Source organism: Dryobates pubescens, chromosome 2 (genome assembly GCF_014839835.1).
Source record: "Dryobates pubescens isolate bDryPub1 chromosome 2, bDryPub1.pri, whole genome shotgun sequence".
Classification (NCBI taxonomy): domain Eukaryota; kingdom Metazoa; phylum Chordata; class Aves; order Piciformes; family Picidae; genus Dryobates; species Dryobates pubescens.
Window position 1 is genome coordinate 27447087 of NC_071613.1, and position 19508 is coordinate 27466594.

Below are 19508 nucleotides of genomic sequence, written 5' to 3' on the forward strand. Positions count from 1 at the left end.
TGCTCTAAACCTTTAAGTGCAAAGCAGCTTCAAAAACAGAGTTGTGAGTGTCCCTTAATTGCAAATACTACACAGACTGGTGATAAAGTCAGTATTCGGGACAATCAGGTCAAAATTGAATCCAGCTCTTCCCTTATTAGATAAATAGTAGTTGTAGTTCCAGGTATAAAACAATGTCTGTTCCAGGACCTACTTGGGAAGAAGAGTCTAAAAGTAGTTTTTGAAATTCAGCTCCACAAATGAGACAGGATGAAGAAAACCTAGTTTGTAAGCCCTGAAAGAACTCAGGTGTCCATTCGTCACTCCTACAAAAACAATTTCACATACTTGCAGCATTCCAGTGGGCCAGGTGCAATATTTAGAATGTAAGTCATTTTGGGCTGTCAAGTTATGTCACCAAAATATTATGCACTACTGGATCAGGAAGTGCCTCCCAGTACAAACCACTAACTTGTCCTCTTGGGTGACAACTTTACATTTTTTGCTTTGATTTTTGTGTCAGCTTGGGCTGTATATTAAGCCACCTCAAGTCTGTGTGCATTAGTTGTTCGTTATGAACATCAACAGTTACATGGAATTACACAAGAGCTTTCACAACGTAAAATTCAGACAGAAAATCTGCACATTAAGATCTATCTTTACACTGTAATCCTCCAATAAGTACCAGCTCACTATACATATATATATACGCACACCTCATACAACCTCTCTATATCCCTTTCCCCTACTTTTCTGTGGAGCCTGAATGTGCAAATATCTATTAAGATGGCAGTTTAAAAGCACCAGTAGCAACATGATAGTGTTGCAAAAGGTGTCAATTTTACTCAAGTGGGGTTGATTCCCTGTTGTGTTTTCTTGGCTTTCCCAAACACAAAAGCTTTCTTTTACTGGAATAAAACTGCTGAATAAAGGGATTCAGAATGCAAATTAGATTTTTCCTCAAATGCAGAGCATGAAAGGATGACATCTACTATTCACTGACAAATACATACAAAATGGGAGATGGGTGGCATTTTGTACAAAACCTTTTTTAAAAGTGAGCTCTGCTGTTCAGCATTATTTAGTTCATTAAAGTCCCTCAGATGAGGGCTGGATCTGCTCATGTAACTTTCTGCTGTCATCACAGCTCACAGCTCAGCAATGCCCCTGACAACACATTTTTCGGACTGACACATGAGGAAAACAGTGATTTCATGGGGCTTTCCCTACACAGAAGGGAGGGAAGCACTGCTGTTTCCTAGTGTCATAGTGTACTTAACATAAGGGCTCAAATCTGTGGCCTGTGGATGGAGTTCAAGTTGTGATGGGTCAGCTCAGGCCCACCACTTCCTGCTTAGGCTTAAGGAGCATCATGCCCAATTTCTCTCTACTGCTCCCTTCCTTTGCTGCCTCCCTAAGCCTCACCTCAGTAGGCTTGGCTGTTCCTTCTCACACAGTAAATACTATAAGGTCAAGTCTTCTTTATCTCTCTTTCAGCTTTGCTGCTATTACTGGCTCCACAAGACCTCAAAAAGAGTCTCTGCTCATTTAGCTTTTTGCTTGAGTCTTTCTGTGCCTGGAGGTTAAAACCTGAAGGGCAAGCAGCTGAAGAGAACAAGCTAGACAATCAAGAAAGTACTCACAAAGAGTGCAGGTGAGCCAGCAGCAAGGAGAATGCATGCAGAAGGCTAAGGTAAAGAATCCAGGAAAGGAAACTACATGAACGTGTTAATTCAAGAACAACTCACCTTGGCGTTTCTAAGAACATATCTACAGTCATACAAGTCTCTCATCAATGACTTTTCTCCTTATGCAACAAACAAATTCACACACCTCACAGAATGAGTTTGACATCTTCACGTAAGGTTCCACAGTTATAATACATGGCATTAGCAGATATGCTTCTCTGCTTTGCATCTTTAAATAAAGGCAAATTCTTCAGAAAGTATTTCATAAAATGACTAAGAAAGATTAGGATTCTTAGTGCTTGGCATCCTAGCTCTATGTAGAGCTGACAGGAAAAAAGTGATCTAAATGTACGTGCCTGTTCTTCATTAGACGCACTTCTCTCTTCCGTGCGGCCTCTTCTGCTGGCTGGGTTGGAAGTGCTGGAGAGGATGCCATGACTACGCCTGGTGCAATGGTGCTGGTAGGGGCAGTGCGAATCTGGTAGGTCTGCACATCTCCTGAAGCAGCTGAAAGACACAGGGGAGCATGATGTCTGCACTGTTTAATGTGGTGCAAAGAGCACCTACTCATCTATCCATGTGCTACAGTGCAGGAGGGATGACCATCACTGGGGTGATCACTGCTATCTCTGTCTTAGTTTATTAATATATGCAAGGTATTGGGCATTCCTGCTGAAGAAGTCTTTGCTATGCTTGATGAATTGATTTGTCTTGCTGTATTGTTGTGCTTCTTTTTCCCCTTAATATACTGCTTTTTGCTTCTCTGTTTTTGGGGCAGTTTTAAGAAGATGAAGGATGGTAGACATTATTGCTAGCTATGGTACAAATGCCTATCTGCAAAAGGAGAAACCGCATGTGTGAGTATTTGGCACAGAAAAAAAAAGGTAACATTTACTCCACAATATCGACAGCGGAGATTGGAATCAATACAGCTGATCAGTATGATCTAGTATCGGTCCTTTATTGTTCCAGTATTGCAGGCCTATGGCACAGGCCTATGGTGAGAGTACAGCACAATAAAGCATAGCATGGAAGAAGAAGGGATAGGAAAGGCAGAAGTGCCTAGCAAGGGAACTGCTACAACTTATATAAACTCGGAGTGCCTTGTTGGCATGGACTCATTGGTTCCCTATGAGTGACCACACATCACACTATTATAGATTATTGGTCCAACTACTGATGACACCGAGGTTTGTTGATGCAGGTGCATGTCCTGTTGTCCCAAGATAACTTGCTGTGTTTATAGCTACCAGTGCCTTGTTTTAGTTACATGCTGCAAGACAGCACTGTTCTGGTACACTGATAGCTGGCTCTGCACTTATGCTGAGCATGGCCTACCACCATGTCAGGCTCTAGGCCTGCACTGCCAGATTGCTCACACTGCTTGTCCCTGGCATTACCACACTACAAGAGTGACAGTGCAAACAGGCACTCAGTTTTATTACTTCTGTAAAATTAACAAGGTCTTGGGTTTCTTGTGTTTATAGTGTGTTATATTTTATCTGAGCTGGTAAAAAAAGAGAATACCAGCTAAAGAAATTGCATGTCCTTAAAAGAACACAAAAAACACATGATCAATGCAACATGTGTTTTTTTTCTCAGCTATGTATTTTCACTGAAACCTAGAGACCTCTTCACTGGGTAACTTTCAAATCACGTGCTTTACAACCATAGGAGCAAGGCTATACTTTTCTGTTATTTTTAATAAACAATTTTTACTGTCCCTCAAATTTTTAATAAATCCAAGCATGTATTTTAATACAATAAAACCCTCAACCTATTCTAAGCTAAGTAGTCCCACTTGCTCTAAGAGAATGGCTAGACCAAATGATCTCTTAACACACTTTCCTAAATTATTCTTTGACTGTAAGACTTGATGATTAAGTATTTGGTGACTAGTTACAAGACCCACAATATGAATAAAGTATGACTTGCCTCACTTTAAGTGTACTGTTGTTGCATATGACTGTCTGGGAGAACTCAACTCTAAAATGGCATCGGTTTTTGCAGAACATACATATATATAAATAAATCAAGGACAAAATACAGTAAATACAGCATGGAAAACCAATAAAGTAATAATGAAAAATGTTCTAAGAAGTAAACCCAAAATTTCCACAATGTAATCAATCTGATGGGAAACGCTCCAAGAAATTGTGACTAATAGCTTTGGCCAGAATTCCTTTAATCAGTTTGGAGATTCATCTGTGCCAAAGCTGTTAATATCGTTTCCTGACACGTTTGACAGATTTAGGTTGGCAACTTACATCAGACGGAGAAGATGTTATACAGAATGGCTGGCTGTGAAGTTTCTCACCTTGTACAACAACTTGGTTGCTGGGTACAAGTATCTGTTGTCCATCTGTGGTCTGTGCATACTGTAAAATAGTGGTGCCAGGTTGGGTTGCAGCTGCATTGGTCATAGTCAACGTCTGGAGACCTTGTACCCCATCTGTGCCATTGTTAGACAACTGTATTGCTCCTCCTTGGGTAATAGCAACTGAGAAAAAAAAATGACACGGCATTTAAGACACTAACAAACACATTAACTTGCAGTATTAAACCTAGATATGGAAAAATATTGATCCGAGTTAAATCAGAGACATGGCTTTCAGGTACACTAAAGAAGTCATGCTTTGAAAGTAAGTTTTCACTTGGTTTTGTGAGACCTTTATTTTAATATATTTTTTTTAAGGGGGGGGAAGGAGGCAAACCCCACACCCTAAAACACAAATCAGTTTCTCTGCTGAAACAGTATCACACAGAGGAGCTACAATCCTCCTCCAGGAAATGCTTTTTTGATTTGTTAGTTAAGATTTTCTTCTTGATTGGTTTAGGTCTTTTTCTCAGCCTTTCTTTTTTCTTCTCATCTGAATTTCCTTTCCTCTTCCATGCTTTACACCCTTCAGCCTCTTCTGCTATTGCTATCTATCTTGTGTTTCACCTTTGTCTTGCTTGGTCATATTTTTTTAAAAATTCTGATCATATCCCCCCTTCTCTGCAACTTCCTTAGCATTCTCCTAGCAGTGCCGTAATTCAAGAAGGTCCACAGTTTCACTTCCCCCCACCCCTTCAGTCTTAATTTGGTGGTTTTTCTATTCCCTTTCTTTCCTTCAATCCTGCTATGCAGGTGTACTGAGATATCACCCCTCATTCATGATTCCACAGAATTTCACTATGTTCATACATACAGACACACCAAGATCTCAAAATCCTGCAGAAGCAGGATTTTTGCCATTATGGTAGGAAGGCAGCATTAACCATGTTGGTTTCAATAAAATTAACTGAGCTATTAGGCAAAGCAAAGATAGAAAATTTTAGAGACATTTTAAGAGAAAAATGTGAACAAGTAGTTCTTTCTCTCATTTGTATGTTTAATGGTGCTTATTTGCATGAGACACGCTGTGAATACTAGCTTTACTGCTGTATCCTCAATCCTCTAAGTCAAAGCACTGTATCTAAAATCTAATGAATAAAAACATAAACCCATTTATTACATGTTTTAAATAGGGTTGCTCGAGTCCTTTTTTCAGCACTTTCTAAAGATGGAAGTGCAGACTACAATGTTATTTTAACTAACTTTGTGAACCAGTATTAATAATCTGCCAGGAAAAAAAGAAACTTCTGAATTACCTCATCTGGTTCCTGAAGTGAAGAAGTTTATAACAGGATTGTGGTTAGTTCATATTTTGCCTCAAGATGCCTTAGCTGCACTAACTATCAAGCAGTCCCAGAATGTTAACTGAATAATTCAAACGCAACAGGAATGTGTTTAAAAGGCAAGATTATCTAGCAAAGTAATCTTATTTTCATGTCCTGCTTTGTCCCAGTCCAAACAGTTATTGAAATAGTAGTTCTTCATCTTCTCATCCCCACTTACTAGCACCACTGAGAAATTCAGACTACATACTGTACTGCCCACTGCTGGTTTGGTAAATGGGAGTTGGCACCGTAACAGTGGCGATGGCAGGTGCTGCTGTTTCCTCTTCGGACTTTTCTTCTTCAATCCTTGGCACTCCTGGGGCGTCTGAGGACAAGTCATTCAAAATTTTTCTGGCAAAGACAGTGTGTTGTAGAGATTTTAATAAAAATGGAAAAGAAAAAAAAATTTAAAAGGTCTATTTGATACATGATGCTGGAGAAAACTGAAAAGTGCACTAAGCCAACAAGGAAAATATGGGTGCAGAATGAAAAACACACGTTATCTTCCAACTCTTTTTTTGGGAAGATTGTTCAAAGTGCCATGCACAAATGGGTAAAGGCACCAGCACAGAATAGCTGTGCTTATCAACACAAGATACAGGTGCATGTCAACAAGTTCTTCTCAACATACAGCTGACACAACCTTCCCTTTTCTTTAAAACATGTTCCTCTCTCATCCATTCTTACTTGTTTCCTGCTTTTAGCCACAAAGACTTGAAGAACAAGAAGTATGTAAAAACTTGTCTCCTCACTTACACTAGGGAAACTGCTTGCTTTCAGAGACCACAAAGGTCTCCACTACAGAGCTGAGCATAAAGGAGATTAGCAGAAATGCCAGTGAAGAGTAATCAGTCTGCAATGAAATACCTGCCTAGGAGACAATACCAAGTGTTTGAGTGAAGTCATACAGTTACATTTAATGCTGCCTTGCCTAAAAAACTGTGAGATTAGCATGGGTAAAGGAAAGGACAGTGTTTAATTAGTACCCTTGGTTAATTATCCAAAGCCCAGACTGTTAAAACATCACTGTCACAGGTCCCACTGAACATGACTGTAAGACTGACCATAGGAGTTACTGGAATTAGCATCACTTAGACCGAACAGGGTTCCTTGGAGGACTGTCAAGCCCCTTTCACTGCTGGCATATTCTGTCACTGCAAAATGCCACTTACATAAAGGACATTTTTGTCATTCTCCTCATATGTTTTCCTGTCACTAGAACTCAAAGTGTGATGAAGCAAATACAGCTGTAGATGTCAAGCTCTAAGACAACTCTTGTTTTTTTAAAAATAAGGCTCCTAAGGCTTTGGAATCCAGAACATCTGTATGGAGCTATCTGGGGAGTGCAGTCATCCTGCTAAGCAACTTGACAAACAGAGCATTGCTGTTGCTGTTTTGACTCTGTGTGCATACAAGGACCCCAGCATTGCAAAAGCACTCCATTGTGCCAAGCACCACTTGGAGTAATAAAAAATTCCCATCCAGAGAGTTTGCAATCTAGGTTTTAAGACTAGAAAAACTACTGGACAAAACAGATGAAGAAACAAGGACAGAGCAGGAAGAATGAGGAACAAAACCTAAGAAGATTAAAATAGAAGTAATTACAGCTCACCATTTTATAAGTTCATGTCAGACATGATCTGGTAATTAAAACCTACCTTTGCCATCATAAAGATAGATCTAAGACAGAAGGTAAGGTGGCATCTTTACAAATATAGGAGTTATGAACTCACATGGAGAATACATAATGTACTTGAGTAGTAGAATCAAAGTGAAGTTTCTGAGGAAGAAGTGCAGTTTTAAACACCATGAACCTATCTTGTCTCTGGGGACAACTGTTACAGAGCTTGAATAATGCCAACTAGCAAGTCACTAAATGCAACAGTAGTCTGGCCCAGCCTCTGACATAACCCCTATGCCAATGTGACCCCTAGGCCAACAGAATATGAGCTGCACATACAAGTTTTACAAAGTTTTGCTGAGCCACCAGTTTCTGTTTTGAGGACAGAGGCTGGGGTGTGGCATCAGCGCATGCAAAGGAGTCCATCTAATGAGAATTTACCATGCACAAGTACTCCCTTCTCAAAGTTTTTGCTTGTTTACTTAGCTCTGTTGTCTCACAATATACAGCCATTCTCCCATACACAGTAAGAGCAAGCATCTCACGGCAGAAGTAGACTGCAAGGAAGTCTGGCAGGTTTGAATTTAGCAACACTGCTCCCCACAAATAAGATTTTCCCAGACCTATTATGGCTAGGGATATTCAGCAATGATTTTCACTACCTTCAGCAGAACAGCCTTGAAGGCTGCTGGAGAAAGTAGAAATAATCTGCATGTGCTCAGATCTAGAGTCTAGATTATATTTCTAAGCTTATACAGAAAAAAGGAACACCTGGATTTTCTGAAACAGCTGGAATCCACAAATCACTTAAAATGTGCTGAACTCCAAAGCTATTCCTTAACACTATTTAGATGTTTTAAGAATGAAAATTGAAATTTAGTATCACCAGAAAAAGCTGTGCTAGGGCTTAATTAATAAAGTTAATATATTACTAGTACCATATGAAGGAGCACCTCAGTTGGTCTTACCACAGAAGTATTCGGCATGGCAACTAAAGATACTAGATGCCTATCAGTACATGCAACTCATACCCTGAGCTCTTAAACACTATCAATTCTGATCAGGCAGAAATTCTCTTTAAGCCACAGAACACGTGTTCATTGAAAGTCTCATGGGAGAAAGGAAGTAAGCTTGCTGCCAGCATTTCAACAATAACGAAAAACAACTTTTTGCAGACTACAGATTATGAAAAAGTGACTTTCTTGCAAAGCTTCAGTGTGTTTCATGTATTAAGTATCCATTAAAACTGTATCTTAAGGCATCTAGCACAATGATACCTTGAAGGTTCAAAAATGTGACAATTAGCTTATTCTCAGCTCATTTCTGTCTTAACCCAAGGTAACAGCTGAAGTATCTTCCTCTTTAGATCCTCTTCCACCAAAGGCATTGCAGAAGAGAGATTTGAGTTAAGTGGTAAATGTGAAAGTAACTATACAATCACGCTGCCTCCCCAACTGAAGAACACATCCATCAAGCAAAATGCTTGTTCTGACCTCCATACCTGTAGGAGGGTCGCCTGGAAAGAATTTCTCTTCGTTTCTGTGAGTCTGTGACACTGTCTACTGATTCCTGTGAATCTTCGCTTTCTGCTATAGTGGAGATCTGTAAATAAGAACAGCAATCAGACTTAACATGACACTTCCAATATCTTTAAGCATAAGTTGACATCCTGTGAAAAACACTATAATGCAAGTATTCTACAGTGCTTCTACTTCAGCAATGAACAGAAATGGCAGCTTTTTCAGTAACAGATATGGTGAAGAATGACCACAGTCATTTATCTACCTGTGAGAATGCCCTTTATAATTTAAATGCCCCAATCTTAAAAATGTAAACAATAATTCTACACACATTTGGCTTTCTATGATTCCTTGTTTCCATCGATTTTAATGAAACAAAGGGGTTTTTAGTAAAATTTAGGAAGAGACCAACTAAAACAAAGCCAAAATAGGGGAAACCTGTAGAACAAAGAGCAAACCATTGAAGCTGAGGAACATCAGTTTAAATAACTGGGTAGATGTTATAGAGAGACAGTCTTTGGGTGGCAGGGGGGGCGGAATTGTCAGGAAAATGTAATACATGAAGATGTAAAAAACCAATGCAGTGCTGCAGTTCTGAACATCTGTGCTAGTAAAAGACAAAGATTAATGAAGAAAAGAAAATGCTTATGTCAATCATATTTCAATAACTTTAAATTCAAAGTGTGCCAAAATTCTAAAAAACGTTTTCAATGCATAAAAATGGAGGCTGTTTTCCAAAAGACTATAGTCACAAGACAAATATACAACAGCTAATGATAGTGAACAGACAAGTGCCTGTGTGAGAAACACAGCTCACAGCCTGTATGCACTGTAGGAAAGATTCCCAGAGGCTCAGAAAGCTTGCTGGCGCCTAAATCTCAGTTATCAGATAGAGGGGCCGAAAAGGTCCAAGGCTGACTGTGAACTACTGGGCTTTGAACATCCAGACACACTGGCTTTGCACTAATCCAGGTGAATTCCAAGCATGGTTTCATTGTCAGACTCTTATCTTCCACCTCTGGGCTAGTAACTTGTGCAGTTATCCGGAAACCGCTCACCTAGATAGATTAAAATCCTAAACTTTTGACTCCAATGGCTGAGGAGGGCAAGCCTACCAGAAACTCAGCACTAAAGCTGACAAAGTATAAACAAATATTATTATCAAAATGGCCTAGTATTAATTCATGCATGCCCTTATCATTTTCTTAAATACCCAGCTAAATATCTGTATCAAATAGCCACAATGTCTACTTTTAAAAATTAAGCATTTTTCAGCTCAGTGTACTAACAGTAAAGGAATGCTGTACACCAACCAATCTCTCTTTCTGCATTCAGAAACACTGAGTGGTTCCAAAAAACCCCAAAGCTACAGGTTTTAATGATTTCAGACTACTTGTCTCCCATGTCTTCAAGCTACCTCATCATATTGCATTATCTGTCTTACTTGAGGAAGATGTGAAGGCTTTACAAAGCAAACAACATTCCACAGACAAACTTAAAAAACTCTTTTATAAGAGGTCTGATAAGTTTATGTTAAGGACCAATAATAATACAGGTATCTGTTTTGTACATCAATGCAAACATTTTCTAAGTAGCAAAGACTCCCATCCCAGAGTATCAGCCTCATTAATGATTAAAGATCACATTATTAGGAAAAAATAGTCTTATTGTTCACTCCAGTCTGGTATGAACGCTTACTCAATAAAGATATGAAAACAGAAAGAAGAACTATAGTAATACTGTAAGAAAAAAACATGAAGCTGTTAAACTTACCAATTAAATTCTACAGGGAAATGAAACTAAGCAATGTTTGAAAGTGAAAAGTGTTTATATCAAAACAGAAAAAAAAGTCACAGACAAGAAAACACTGCAGGTTTTGCCTTCACAGGCTCTTAATGTTTATACAACAAAAACACAATTTGGGCCATAAACACATGAGAAATCAGTGAACTGCTAGGACTATTCAGAAGACCTAAGTATTAGGAATTTCTTCAGTCAATACCTGAACTGTCTGGACCTGCGGAGACTGAATAACTGATGGCTGGGCAGCCTGAATTACTCCATGCACTTGAACTGTCTGCCCATTGGGCAGCTGAACTAGGGTCACCGTGGGTGCAGAAGATGTTGCATGAGCTGTTGGCATAGATACCTGCAAAGAAGAGACAATGAGCACAAATTATGTTACTGCAAAATCTTATTTCGATACCAATTTGTTGAAAAAACTGTCTCTTCTAAACCCCAGTTAGATGACCCAAATGCTTCTATGTAATATAAACCCCCTCGAACTGCCTAAGCCCAATATCTGACCTACTTTATAAATTAATCTAATTCAGAAATTCTGCAGGCTCAAAACATGGCTTGTAAAACCACTGACAAGAATAAGAAAAACATAACTGCCTCTATTTTCAGGTAACCTAACAAAACCACATTATTACCTTTCTCTTGCTTCAGTTAGATATTGGTAGGACTTAGGTGTACTCCTACAGACACTGCTGAGTCAAAGGCAGAAACATATGGGAGTGGAGCTATTTTTGTTCGCACTCGAGAAAATGCAAAATGTTTGCCAGATGTAAGAAGTTAACATTTTTAGGGAGTCATACCTTTCAGACTTTCTGGAGACTAGACCATATTGATTATCTGGCAATGTCCATTTAAATGAAGAAAAATGACCATGTGTTCAGACAGAAAACCCATGGATTTGCAGTGGAGACCAATGGTTTGTAGGCAGTTATTGTAATTCAGTATAACGGGTCAACACAAACTCCAGCCTTAAGAGGAAAAGCTGCTCCCATTTTAAACCCTCATTCCTAAATACAACTTTGTTTCTGCAGTACTGACCTGAAGGCATAGTGACTATGCCAACAGGGATGTGCTAACAACTTCATCATGGTACGTCAACGCTGCATGTGCAGCTATGTGTATCCTGCACAGGGATTCAGGCTCCAAGGACTGATATCCAAAGTTGTTCGTGTCACAAGGGGAAATTTTACCCTGGCAGATCATAAGAAGTACTATGGGCAACTGAAGGGCAATGCACCAAGGCCAGACAGATGCCCCAGTGCACGCCCAGTACTCAGCAAGTGTGTGGTGGCAGGCATGATACATGTGTTCATGGCTGGGAGGGTCTTGAAAGGCAGGAGGACAGCAGAGCTGCTGTACCAGCACACATGGCCCTCAGTTTGTGCCCACCTTGCACCATCATAGCCCTCAGGGAAGGACTGCAAACAAGCATAAGCTGCTCTGGCAGACCTCAGCCAAGTGACTGACTAGCCAGTTGTCTTCTAGACATCCAAGTTTGGAAAATTTAACAATCCTTCAGTGTTCAATGGCATTTTCAAAAAATTTGATCCACGCAGCTACAATACAAGAAGGGGCTGTACTGCTGTCCTACCTAATCTCAAAGAGCTATGTGCCAGATGCAGAAGTAAACCCTCTGCCATCCCCATGAACACGTGGTTTGCTAAAGCTGCAGGAGCCGATCTCTGAAATTCCATAAACATCCACCACTTACAAGGATATCTTGCTTAACAACAAAATTAAAGAGAATTACATTTAGACCTCTCTCCTCCACACCTGTCTCACCCTAATCCACAAATTTGTGCTTGCCTTTACCTTCCTTTTTCAGGAAACAGCTGCAGCATTACATGGTGGTACTTAACTCGCATCTGAGAGAAACCAGAGATGAGATTAACAGGAGTGTACTTTCCTCTGGCAAATTATATTCCTTTACCAAGCAACCTTTTTAAAGAATGCATGTCTGACTAAGTCCTTGGCAATGACAGCAAAGCTGATCAACAGGAGGCCACTCTGTGGCTGGCTTAAGCCAACAACAGAGTGCAACTTCCGCAGATGTCTCTGACTCATACCTTGTGGAACCGGAACAAGTTTCCTTTTGACTCTGAAAACTACCCTGAACTCAGTAAAAATGCAGCTATTAAACTAATCTTCCAGGAGGGGTGAACTTACAAGTGATAATGAAATAATTACATTGACGTAATTAGTTACTTAGATTTTCCTAAGCCCCTGAGGGCACCCTCAAGTGCCAAATACTGACAATTCACATATTAAAAATATCAGAATAACATAACACTGATGTGAACACGACAAGAAGTTATGTTTAGATTGTTATATCACCTCCACAAGGAATATAAAATCTGGGGGAAAGCTAAAGTGCAAACAATACCGTGAGTGACAACAGAAGAATTGGGAAAAACATAACATTTCTTAGTGACATACATGGATTTTAACCATAGCTGCATAGCTTTTTCTACTTGGAAAAAATTATCATTCAAGGCAATTTTAACTGAGTAAAGTGCATTCAATCCACTACGCACTTGAAAGTTCAGCTACCTGAAGGCTAGTATGTCAGCACACGAATTTAAAACATTCTTGCTTCTCTGGACCAAATCTTAATGCATACCAAGTGAGAAGCAGTTTACTGGTGTTGCAAGAGAAATAAACTACTTCCACTCAGTTCACACCGAAGTGTTATTCGCACCACCTACATCCTGTGCCTAACTTAGACAGTGAGAAAACTGCCCAAAGAGGCAAGCTGGTGCAGGGCAGCTGGTGGCCTGTAAATTCACGCTTCAGCTTCACTCAACAAAATCATCCTTTGCATTTTAACAGCTTCAATCCCTGTACTACCACTTGAATGGAAGTCTCTATCTCTGGTTTACCAAAAGGTATGATGACTTTTAAAAGATTAATAATTTATGAAAGTGTGATTTAACGCTTTTGCTACTTAAAAGATTCACAATTCCCCAAACTATGATATCTAAAAAACTGTTCTTTGCAGACTGCAGTTTTAAAATGGAATGGTTAGAGAAGAAAGACAGATTCTGTCCTCATTTATGCAACGGAGTTGCTTCTGCCAACTATCAGTGCATTTAAGAATGAAACCAGGTTCCAAAATGAGACATGTAGATGGGATCACATATCTTCACTCTCCAAAATACTTTGTGGATAATAAACAATCTATTACTGTCTCTCCAAACAGCTAGTAATCCTGGAGACAACATGGGAACGTGAGCTGTCAAATGCCAGGTTATTCCACTTGATTATAATGTCTATAACACTAATCCCACCTGATAAAATGCTGTGTTTGCTGCATTATTTATCTATATTTTCAGTTTGCTTTCTTCAGAATTAAACTGATTGCTATGGACAAGTTTCTAACAGAAAACATAACAGTTACAAAATAGTAAAGCAACCTAGTAATTACAAAACACAGTAAATTAAATGTTTTGAAAAAAATTCCTTTCAGTGGTATGGTTGTGGTAAAGAATGCTAGAAACACTTAAAACTTATTATTATGGTAACTTTACACAGTTTACACACATACAGTTCTTCAGAACTAACACAGCCTAGTGTGATGCAATGCTAAAAATATCTGCAGCTTTAGGAATGTGAAGACAAATATTAAAGGAACTATACATCGCACCTGGTTTAGAATAGTGTTAATGGAACCTGCTCTCAGGCCCACAAGCAGACATTATCCCTCTTAAAGAAATTATCCAATATGTACAACTATTACACCATATGATTTTATACCTGGGCTAACGTTGCAATCTGTGGCTGTGCCTGTACTGTCATCTGTTGGGTTTCTGCCTCTGTAACGGCTGCATCTCCACTCTGCTGGTTCTCTGCTCCAGATTCCATGGTCATTTAGTTACCTACAATCACAATATTTGTTGTAAGTCTGGGTTGGAATGCAAGTCCATTACTCTTGGTGGATCTGGTAGCAATCACTGCAGCTGAATTCCCATTACTACATACTGTTTTCATTTGCTTATTAAAATGTTGCCAAACTATTAGCATTCAGGCAAATTTTATTCATGCCAGGTGTCTGCCTCAGGTTGACTTTTCTGTGTGCAATGTTTCTGAAAAACAGGTCCAGTCTCCTCCGGTAATGAGATCAGAAAAAAATGTGTTTCCTCATCTTACAAAAAAATTGCTTGAGCAATTGCATAATGATGATCCAGTACCTCCGCAATTTGGGATAACAACCAGCAGCCTGTCAGGAAGGGCACTCCCTCAGTGCCAAGGTGACAAGATGCCCTGCTACAGCCCTCCCTCTCCCCTGCAACTGCGGTTTACAGATAACCAATAGCAATTGCTTCTGCGTTGGGCACTTAGTTTTCAGTCCTCTTTTGTCTGAATTAAATATGCAAGATCTACATGCAAATTCCTTCCACAGCCAGACTGTGTATGGCCCTACAGCACAGCACAGTCTTTTCTACTCAGTGGTTTTAAGGTCAGTATACATAATGATAGAGGCCATTTCTACTTGAACCTCACTGCAAGTAAATATTTTTATATTTAGAAGTACATAGTAGTTTGCCATGATCTAAGCTTTGTATCATATATAACTCCTAATATACTTGTATGTCTAAGCAAAATCTGAGGAAGCCTAGATCACCACAACACACAACTCTATAAAAAGAGGTTGCATAACTTCCACAATCATGCATGTAGGAAGAGTGAAATGAATGTTAAATTCTGCACCAATCTGTGAAAATAAATTTTCAGTTCTTTTTAAAACACTGATATGATTTTTTTTTTAATCTATATACACATGAAAAAAGAACATCAAAATACAAGGAAATGCTCCCAACAGTGATACAGCAATACTATTGTATTATACAGAACTCCAAATACCAAACATTAAGAATGGATATTACTTTCATAGCCACAATAGTAATCCTGTGCACCACTCCATGCTGCCCAATCTAGTCAGGCTTCTGGCTACTGTAAGGCAGCATACCTTTCTTCAGAGCTGGAGCAAAACCACCAGTAAAGCATTTCTCTTTGGGAAAGGGCATGGAGGCAGAGGATATTCTGATAAGAAAGGTAGAAAGGAGAAATGCCTTTCTCCTTGCTCAACTTTACTAGCCCCCTGAGGAGAACACTTAGAAGTGTCAATAGAGGTGGTGGTACCATGACCACATTCAAGACATTTCATTCTGAACACAAAGACAGGGAAACCTCCATTTCAGTGCAAACCATGCTTCAGTATTAAAGGAAAGAGAATATTCTTTGAGATGTGTTGCCTAAAGTGGCCCAAGTATAACTTGAAATCTATGTCTTACAGTAAACTGTTGCTTGTCAACAAAAATAAAAGAGCATTTCAAAATAGTAGCTGCGTCACATCAAAAGAAAGCATGTCAGTGTATCTATATCAAAATCTGTACATTTAGTATGGAAAGTGATGGTTCAAGTGAGCTTTTGCGTTTGTGTGTGTGTATGAACATGGAAATAAATTTAAGTACCAAATATTTTGTTCCAATATCAGCTTAAAACTTCATAGGAAATTAAAAGAAGGAAAATAATTAAACCCCAATTCCCTTAAAAACAAACAATGAAAGAAAAAAATCTTTGGAAAAAAAGCAAATTAAATTCTTCTAAGCACCTGGAATTTTGTTATGCCTCTCCTGTTGCCAGGACTTTTGTCCCACGTAAACCAGGTATTAGTCTGCTCAAAGATAAACAATGTTTTCCCCTACAGGCAAACTGGCCATAAAAGAAATTAATTGTAAGCTCACTGCATTTTAAACAGTCTAGATGTTACAATTTTTATAAGAATTTTGAGAATAATCCGTGTCCATGCAAATATAATAGCCTCATTCTTTTCTACAGTATCTTTTCCAAATGTTGCATTTCATCTTCCCGAAAGCATAGAACACATGCACTGTTACTATTTGTAACATACATTATCAAAGAGTTCTTAAAGACTTCATTCATGACAACAGTTTAAGTGGTTTTGTATCCCAGCATTAACACAAGTTACATTTCAGCAGTCTTAGTTCTCCCTATTATGCACACAAATTTTTAAAAAGTACTCTGCATTTTCCAAAGTGCAAACTACAAACCAGATTACCACAGGCTTCCCTTTGGTTTTTAGAATTTTTAAGGCAGTATCTAGTTTTATCACTTTTTTTTTTTTTTTTTTGGTTGAGTATCAGTCAGTTTGTCCAAGGTAAGCAAATGAACAACTTTTTTCCCCCGATTCCTTATGAATGTATCGTGGAGACTCCAGCCAAAAGAGTACCTCATCGGAAACCATTTCAGAAGCTGACCATTTGCATCAGCAGCATCTCCCACCCAAGCAGCTGTAAAGAATTTTAAGAAACAATTTCTCAGACACAAATACAAGTATGTTGCAAAACTAAGAAGGTTTTTGTTTGCTGACAGAAAGTCTGACTCCAATATGGCGTAACTAGGATCAAAAATCAAAGAAATGTGAGAGGAGTCTCTTGAAGTAGTGTTGCCAAGTGCCTCCTGATAAATGAAATCTTTTCCTGGAAAGAATTTCCAATCCTCTCACATCCTAATTTGCTAAGTATTTTCAAGGTTTACAAGCTTAATTGCCACACTTTCATCATCTTTTGCAGCATCATTTTATGCATATCTAATCAGCAAAACCATTAACTCTTTGAGGTGCTTCCTCCTCCACCAATACCAACATTTTGAAAATCAAACTCTTAACATTACTTGCAAAACATGTAAAAGGAACCTCCTCATAGCATACAGTAAGCACCAAGCAATGCAGGAAGCTGCCTCTAAGATTTACACCTTGACTCGTATGGTTTAAGCATGTTTCCAACATGACTTTTAGTTTTTGGACAAGGCTTTAGTCTCCTATTATTTGCAGCTTCCGAGTACCCTTGAGTTTGGTTCAATTTACCTAGCACTTGCACATCACAGTATTTGCATTCTAACATCTTCACTACTACCTTCTACTGTAACTTGTGAGAAAAAGCAGGAATAAGATTTCTGAGTGTCAGGACACCATATTCCAGATACACTGATTGCTACATTGTTTCATGTTTTCTTTAACAGTAGGTATGATTAAGACTGCCAAGACACACAACACCAGGCACCTGGAACATAAATACTGATTAAGTTGTGTGCCCGGGTAACACCGTGATGGCTGAAATTAAGTTTGTAAATTCCTGTTAGGTCTTACAATTTACAATGTAACAGATGAATTGATGTTTTGTTTGAAACCTTAACCTCCCTACATAGACAAATGAGTGCCAATCTTCACACCACACCTACTTTCTATGATCTCATATAGTCTTAGTGCAGACAAACATTTCTGAGCAGTACCCCAGTGTCTTTCAGTTCTTATGAATGCTTAGCACCACTTCACCACTCCACTCCTCCTGCTCCATTTGCAGTGGTCCATCCTGCTTCCTGGTACTCATTTCCCTGGCAGCCACCACACTGGGACTTCTCCAATGGAGGTGGGGATCTGAAAGTGTCATGGTGGGGTCACCACAAAGGAGGGAAATGTTTCAAACACTAAAATACTGTATTTAAAATAGTAACAGGCAAAGTCAACTAGTAATACTCAGTCTGATCTTCAGTACCTTAAAGACAGGATGCTGAGCTAGGTGCACTACAGATACTGGTAACTCCTTTAATCTCTGTGACCATCAGTGCTGCGAATTCAAAACAGGAGTAGAGTTACACCCCCTCTCACCTGCTTACAGAGCCAAGAAGACATAAGTCTGTCTTCCTATAGCTTTCATAACATCCCCTTCACTCTTTAGTACCCGCCCATTGACAGTCTGTGGTGTACCTGCTCTATCTTGTTTTCTTACTTCTTTTTCTACCTCCTATCTCAAATATCCCCACAAACTCCAGCATCTCCCCTGGATGTTAAGCTTTGCTCCTTGATCTCTCTTTGTTCACAGGAGCCATAGAGCTTTCCTGTTTCTCAAACAAGACTGCTTTTTGTCTCCCAGGATGGACTGGAGGAAAAAAAAAAAAAAGAGTGAAGGTACTTCCCCAAACATGACCAAATCCAAAAATTAAAATACTTCCCTGTGGCTGTTACAGCAGAGGTAGTTTTCCATCCAACTTTCCATCCTTTTGTACATGAAGTAACAAGTGATGTGCTCTACAGTCTCCTTCTCTTCCATGGCTAAACGATGACTTCTGGTTTTATTTTATTAAAGTGCACACCAAGATTCTGAAGAACAACATGACAGCCTCCAAGAACAGTGCAGAATCGAGACCCCCCCCCCAAACCTGTGCCTATTTTGAGACTGACTTGTGTCACATCCAGTCAGGCATCATCTGCAAAGGCCCTCTCTATTGTCCCATTAGGTTCCTGATGCAGTTCCATACCCAGCCACCCAGCTGCTCAGGACTGGGGCAGAGAGGGGGCTGAGCGGAGGGACCTAGAGGCAATGCCTGTTTCTCTAGAGCATTATTTGGATTGGTTCATAGCAAGTGTGCCAATATGGTTGTTCAGGAAGCAAACACACCTCCACTGTCCAAAGTTCCAGGAATTTGATTCACTCTGTATTTACTACACAGGGCTTTATAAAGCCACAGATCCACCATGAAAGCACTGAAAAGGTCATCAAACACAACTCTTGTATTTGTTTTCACATTTCCAGTGCTAAGTACCGAAAACATTCACACAAAATTTGTAACATTTCCACTGTTAAACTGCAGTGCGGCAGTCCCCTCAGCCACAGCTCAACAGCTGCTTTATGAACTCCATTCAATGACTGCCTGATTGAAAATGCTCAGAGAAAAATAATTTTATTTACAGCTAACACATGTGACTTCAAATAACCAGTAATAAATGCTCAACAGGACAGGAGAGGCCCATAATTATCTCTTTCTGGCACTAATAACTACAGGGGGTTGACACAGGAATTGCAATTTACACCACAGATTCTCTGTCATCTCAAGCCAGCAATGCCCATACTGCTGCCCCCTGGGTATTTGCTCCTCACCCTCTCCTCGGGGTGACAAGGTGGTGCACCATACTGTGAACACAACCTGTGTTTGCTGCTTCATCTTAAATCTATCTTTTATCGCTTTTCTGAATGGGTTCACCACATGGATTCAGTCAATGATCATGCCAAGTCTGGGTCTGGGCAGTGCAAGGGCCGAGTGGAAGAATGGCCTCAACAACTACCTCCACCGAAAAAAGTCACTATTGAAAATATAATCCATAAATATATTCTATTTATA

At 39.4% G+C, this 19508-nt stretch overlaps 1 protein-coding gene across 1 annotated transcript in view; it reads right to left on the reverse strand.

Annotated features, from left to right (window-relative positions):
* The window catches only part of CREB1 (cAMP responsive element binding protein 1), a 35530-nt gene that overhangs the window by 4991 nt on the left and 11031 nt on the right, over positions 1-19508 (reverse strand). Inside the window, exons 2-7 of the mRNA XM_054173142.1 lie at positions 14064-14185; positions 10513-10659; positions 8492-8592; positions 5578-5720; positions 3985-4167; positions 2024-2174 (exon numbers count right to left, since the gene is read on the reverse strand). Of these exons, the coding sequence (XP_054029117.1) occupies positions 2024-2174; positions 3985-4167; positions 5578-5720; positions 8492-8592; positions 10513-10659; positions 14064-14177 (839 nt within the window). The 5' untranslated portion in view covers positions 14178-14185. The remainder of the gene's footprint in view (positions 1-2023; positions 2175-3984; positions 4168-5577; positions 5721-8491; positions 8593-10512; positions 10660-14063; positions 14186-19508) is intronic.